The sequence below is a fragment of the Pygoscelis adeliae genome, unplaced genomic scaffold, assembly GCF_000699105.1.
Source record: "Pygoscelis adeliae isolate BGI_AS28 unplaced genomic scaffold, ASM69910v1 Scaffold1067, whole genome shotgun sequence".
NCBI classification, from domain to species: Eukaryota; Metazoa; Chordata; class Aves; order Sphenisciformes; family Spheniscidae; genus Pygoscelis; species Pygoscelis adeliae.
In genome coordinates, this window is record NW_008825176.1 from 40,416 (window position 1) to 46,706 (window position 6,291).

Below are 6,291 nucleotides of genomic sequence, written 5' to 3' on the forward strand. Positions count from 1 at the left end.
GGGTGGGCATCGCCCTACAGCCTCGCGGCGTGGGGCAGACGCAGGCTTTAGCGCATGGGGAGACCTGGGCACGTGGCCGTGCGGGGGAACGGTGGCGAAGCCCTGCCCACGGAGCTTCGATGCTGGTACTGTGCGGTGAGCCCTTGCCCGGGCTGAGCTCGCCGCCTTCGACCTCTGCCTTGCGAGAGGGGTTGGAGCCTGAGCTCGGACTCGCAGCCTGTGCGTGCTGTGGTCCTGTGGCTCTTTGCCTTCGTGCCACCCCTCGCTGCTCCGGTCCAAGGTGACGGGCGTTTGGGCTGACGAGCGATGGCAGCGGGCAGGCTCTGCTCATGGGGAGCGGTATCGCCCTCCTCTTTGTTTGGTGGTTACATCTTGGTTTTCTAATTATTTTCTTTCCATTCTGTGTTGCAATGGGACTTCAAAAACTTGAGCGTAAAAAGCAAGTGGCAGGTGTGGACTATAAGGGCTCTTCATGTTTCAAGGAGGATGAAGGGTCACGAGCTTCCGTGGGGTTTTCCATCTCAGTCTGTGTGGGACGTGCCGGGGATGCTCTCCCATGAGGATGTCACCAAAAGGTGCTCTGGGCTTGTTCTGCTCCTCTGCCTAGAGCTGAGCTTCGTACCCAGAGGCTGGGAGAGGGTGGAAAGGTTGAAAAGGCGTCGCAGGAGCGAGGCGGTGGGCGCGTAGCTCCGTGGATGCTCTCCGCAAACAGCTGCCTCACCGGGACCGTTGTTGAATGCTCCGGACGTAGCTGCCCTGGGCCGTGTGAACTCAAGTGCTTTCATTTTATAATTGTTTAAGATGTTTTTTAGGAAGAGTGCCTGTTAAAATCCAGCCAAAGCACCGGCTGAGGCCTGCTTTCCCCCCGGTCAAAGGAGGAGCCGGGAGATAGCGTTGCCTTTTGTTTGCGTGGAAGAGGTGTGCTGCACAAATACGGGAGCTACACGTGTTTGCAGAGCTCTCAGTGAGAAACGCTTTGATTTGGCATTAAACCTTTGCCTGCTGCCTGTTCAACCCAAACATTCCCATGCCGAGCTGGGACCTGGCAGGCTCGGAGAGCGAGATAGTAGAAATGACTTCTGTTTTCACTGTTTATTCTGAGCAAAGTGCGAAAAATAAACAGACCTCGAGAAGTCAATTGCTCTCTTGAAACGACCAAATTCCCCGTCGCAGCCCAGCTTTCTGTTAACGGAGCGGAAGGGGAATGCCAGGGGCCCGCGGCTAACAGCGCCATAATGTGAACTGGAAATATTTCTCTGTAATCACCTTGTGGGTGATTAGCGGGACAGGGGGAGGCAGCGCGTGCTGGAGAAGGATTAACCTGGACGGCATCCCTTTTTAATTTCAATGGCATTTTACAGGCTATTAATTTTGGCATTATTTCCTTTGGGGCATAATAGTCTAGAAACACCTTCAGTTTCGGAGGAACGCTGCTCGTTGGCGTGGGAGGCAAGCAACACACAGGTTCGTACTCTCCGGATACGATACGATACGTCTGGGTGTCTGTCCAGGCAGAGAAAAGGCAGCAACGTTTCCGTGCAGACCTGGGCCTCATAGTCTGTACGTGACGTGTCACTTGCAGCGAGTGAATCAACGTGAGTCACTTCTGCTTGGCCCGAAATGCACTCATCTGTTTTGTGTGACTTCGCGGCTGCGAAGGGCCGGCGGGCAGGGATTTCCTCTTGTTACGTGGCGCAGGGAGCTCAGTTTTATTGCGGTGGTGTCTCGGCTCGGCGGGAGGTGGGGCTGACTTTCTGTGCCGCTTGTGGTTTCAACCTGCCTGACGACCTGCCCTGCTGCGTGCGAGAGCACTGGGCCGTTAAACCTTTGATTGCTGCTCGGGATCCCAGCCCTTTCACCCTGCTCAAAGCCAAAATCTTTGGCAGGATTGTTCGGTGGGTGTTTTCCTGCTGTGGGCCAGGCTAGACCTTCACTTGGCTATGCCGGGAGAAGAGACAACAGTAGCCTCTTACCGCTGTGGCTGTAACCCAGGACTTGCCCCCTGAAAAGACCCAGCTCGGCATCTGTACCTCACGTGTTGGGTCGGTGTTTCCGTGTCGGTTTATCCCACCGTGCAGGTAGTTTCCCTCTGAGGGCGGCTCCCGGTGCTGTGCCTTGGCTGACTTCTTCCAGCTCCTCCTAAGATTGCACATTTGCTGTTTGTGGCCTTTCCAGGCTCGGTTTAGCTGGGATGAAGTCTTTGCAGTGCATTTGAAGAGGTGATCTAGAGAGCCGCTCTGCAGCAGCGCTGGGGCTTCCCCAGGCACCGCAGGCAGCTTTAAAAGCAGCTCGTCTTGCTTGGGCAGCTGAGCCCCCGGCTCTCGGTCGACTGCTGCCGGTCCCGTCCTCTTCCAGCTCCTGTGCCAAGCAGCCGCCTCGTCCTTCCCTGCGCTGGGACCCCAGCGGACCTGCTCCCCTGTACCTCTTCGTGGCTCTTCTCCCTGAGCAGTTAATGACGAGAGCTTGGTTTCGATCCCTCCGCCCACATCTTTTCGGGAGGGCAGTGCCCTGTCTTAGCACATACGCTGGTGAGCAGCCCGTCTGGGCTTCTGGCTGCCGTCCTCGGTGGAGGTACGCCGGAGCGGTGCCGCCGTGATGGCTGTCAGCGCCAGCAGCAGAGCCGTACCGCGTCCTTCCCTCCCTCCTGGCAAATGGGCAGCGTTTGCAGAGTAGGACCTTCCTGCCGAGGGAAGCCCCTGCAGCCCCTCCAACGCTGAGAGATGATTAGTGAGGGGTTTGGGTCACGGATTGGTTTTTCTTTCTTTTTTTTCCCCTTTTCTAGAAGCGGGGCAGGCGAAACTGCTTGATCATGCTGTGCTGCTGCAGGTGATCAAAGAACAGCAGGTCCAGCAGAAGCAGCTACTTGACCAGCAGGCAAAACTGCTGGCTGTAATTGAAGAGCAGCACAAGGAGATCCACCAGCAAAGGCAGGAGGAGGGAGGAGAGGAGAAGCCAAAGCAAGGTAAGGACATCGCCAAAGAGCGTGACCCCTCCACAGGCTGATCACCGCTCAAAGCAGCTTTAGAATCAGGCCGGCAGAGATCCGAGTCCCTCTGGCACACGGCAGAGACCACTCTGCAAAAGCCATTCCTGTGTCCGACCCTGACCTCCGAGGCGGGGATCCCCGGCCCCTGATCACAGGGATGACGCTCTCCCCCAGGGCTCTCCTCGTTTTCCCGCGTGGCCGTTGATGGTGTGATCTCTTCTCCTGTCCCCCGTTGTGCAGAACGGGGTGGCGGGAGAAGGGAATCTCTCACTCGTAAGAAAAAGCTTTTTACATGTCGGTTTTTGTTCTGCAGCGGAAACGCAGCAGGAGCCCGCCGTGCCTCTCTCCAAGAGCAGGGAGGACGAGGGCCTCGGAGCTAAGCAAGAAGCTGCTGCAAAGCCGCTCAGCAAAGAGCTGTTGGAGCACCCTGCGCAGGGCCCGGGCAGGCAGCCTGCCGACTCTGCGGAGCAGCGCAGGGGGGCTGCAGGGAAGCTGGAAGAGGCTGGGCGCAGGCGTGAGATTCCGGGGGTTCCTCCCAAGGAGCGGAAGGTGCCGCCACAGGAGAATGACAGAGCTGTTAAAAATCTCGCAGAGAACTGGGATCCCCTTCACAGGGATGCCCAACACATTCCGGCAGCCAGAAACCACCTAGAAAAGAAGCCCTTGGCGGAGGATTTAGGAGGAGGTCATGAAGCCAAAGCTGGAAGAGACGTCCACGAGAAGAAGAATTCCCTGAAAGCCGTGGAAGTAGCTACAGCTCCCATCCAAAGAGAACAGCTGGGGGCTGCCAAAGTTCAGGGAGTAGCAGGAAAGAGTCTGGAAAGAGACTCAGGAGTAGACCTTAAAGCCAAAGCACTGAGTCAGGTGGAGCCCAAAGACCTGGCAGTTGCGCTGGACTCCTCCAGTAAAAGGAACGTGGCAGAGAGCGAGCAGCACCTACGGGAGCGTCGGAGAGGTGCAGACGCCGAGGGAGGCAAGGGTGCTGGCAGACGGCAGCAGGCCTTGCAGCGGGACCTGCCCGGCAAAGGGGAGGGAAAGGAGGAAGCTCTTGGGGAGAACGTGGTGGACGTGGCCCAGGACCCGCAGGGAGGTCTCCGGAGCAAGCAGAGGCACGGGGATGGGGGTCTCTTAAACGATGCTGAGAAGAAACCGGGCCCTGAGAATGGTCCTGCCCAAAAGCCCGAGAGAGGAGCGGCTGCCCAGGGGGACCAGAGGCCGGACCACGATGTCAAACCGAACCGGGACCTGAAACTGCAGGCGGACCTGGACCTCCGCCGGAGGAGACGGGACCTGCTGCCGACCGAGGAGGAGGAGGAGGAGGAGGAGGAGGCTGCACGGGGGGCGGGGGTGTTCATTGGCCTGAACCCCCTTCCAGATGTGAAAGTAAACGACCTCCGGAGTGCTCTAGAGACACGATTAAACCAAGTTGCGGAGGGGGCTCAGCAGGTGGTCCACAGCCGGCAGATCAAGCAGATGACGCAGACGGACAGGAGCGTGTGAGCGGGGTGGTCGTGCTCGGTGGGTGGCTGCGGGTGTTGGCCACAGGCACGAGGCTGAGGGGGCTCCGTAGGGAAGGTTCAAGTTAACCGGCTGGTTTTTTTGGCCACTGTTGCTCAAGGCAGTGGTTGGTCTAAGCCAGCAGCGCTTTGCCGGACGCGGTGCTTGGACCCCACGGGATCTCCTTGGACCCGTGAGCGCCGTCCAGGGAACCGTGGGCTTCTCGGGTCTCTGCGACGGTAGCGCCTCCCTGCCTGTGCTTGCAGGTGGCTGAGGAGATGGCAACCGTGAAAGAAAAGCTCCTGCTGTCCTCTGGCTTTCAGAGGTTGCCATCTACCTTGGTTCCCTGCCAGGCCAGCTTTCAAGGACCTTTTTCAACACCTCGTGCGTATCCAATTGCCTTCTCCATCCGGCTCTCAACTCCCCTTTCCGAAGCGAGGTGGTCGTCCGCGAGGTTCCCCTGCCCGCTCGGAAAGGCTTCTCTGGCACCTGCCTCGGGTTCCTTCGCCCAGGCCGCGGGGGGCTCCGGGGCCGAGGTCTGGGGCTGCGGGAGGAGGGGAACCGGGGATCGCACATCTCGGGAAAGGCTTTGTTCTGGAGGAGCATCAAGCCGTGAGTTTGAAGACCAGCTTAGCCAATTGCTTTGGTGTTTCTCTTGAAATGGGAGCCGTTACTCTTGCATGTTTAGGAGATAGTTGTGGTTTAGGAACCTAGTTTAGTAGAAACGCTGCCTTAAACGGGCACAACTGCTGCTGTTGTGCTGCCTCTACTCCCAGGGATTTAATTGGTTGGCCACACACTAGCAATAACACGGAGCTTTGCTCTCACCACCCTCCCCGGACGCTCAACTCTCATCTGTGCTTTCAAGCTCGACTTCTGTCCAAAGTGCATTATGAAGCTCAACCCGGGGGCCGCAGACTGCCCCCTCCCCCCAACCAGCTTGATTTTTCTGCAAGAGGTGACTAATTTGGTAACAAAAGACGTGGCTTAAGAGGGCGGACTCGGGGGCTTGGCTCAAGCATACCTACCTCTTCTCTCTGTAACGCGGTGGAGCGTGTTTGTGTCGTGTACTCTTCCCAGCCCCGCTCTGTGCTGTGTTCTACATCCCTAGATGTCGGTACCCCGCCCCTGGAAATGTATTTTATGAGCGAGGAAGGGAAGAGCTTCTGTGAGAGCCCTGGTTCGTTTCGGGCTCCCAGACAGTGATTCATCCCTTTGTGTTTTTTTTGTTTTGTTTTGTTTTTACATCCTGACTTGCGAATGTAAGAAATCAAATCCCAAAGCTCTCACTAGAATGGCTGAAATTTCCCAGCCTGGAGTCTACAGACCTCATCACTGTGGTGGTTTTTATATCCGTATCTCAAAGTGTCTTTGGTAAACCAGCCTCGTCGAGTTCGTGTCCGATGGGACCTCGCAGAGCCAGGGACGGGTCGTTATCGGACACGCGGGACCGTCACACCAGTTCTGGTCGCTCGGGAACTCTGCTGCCGCCTGCCTGGGACGTGCGCCTGTTGCTCGAAGGATGTCGTCTTAATTTCTCATTAAAATGACACGGAGCCACAGGGCAACAGCCACGGACTTGGGCGTACTTCTTCAGGAGGACCGCCCGCGCTACTTCCCCCCGACTGTCACGGCCTTAACCCTCAGGACTCCCCCCATAGTACAAGTGAGCTTCTCCATTTCGCCGTCTTAAAGCACAAGCAACGCGGCCGGGAGCCCCGGAGCCGCTCCGCAGCCGACCCCTCTACGTGTCTGTCGGGGCAGGGGCGGCAGCGGGCTCCGGAGCACGTCTCTGAAGTCTGCCGCGG

The 6,291-nt window shown here is 57.8% G+C and overlaps 1 protein-coding gene across 1 annotated transcript in view; it reads left to right on the top strand.

The window, feature by feature from the left end:
* Positions 1 to 6,272, top strand: part of SLC38A10 (solute carrier family 38, member 10) — a gene marked incomplete at its 5' end in the record, with an annotated part of 36,821 nt that extends 30,549 nt beyond the window's left edge. Inside the window, 2 exons of the mRNA XM_009328923.1 lie at positions 2,783 to 2,962; positions 3,300 to 6,272. Coding sequence (XP_009327198.1) covers positions 2,783 to 2,962; positions 3,300 to 4,486 — 1,367 coding nt within the window. The remainder of the gene's footprint in view (positions 1 to 2,782; positions 2,963 to 3,299) is intronic.
* Positions 6,273 to 6,291: the final 19 nt, after the last annotated feature.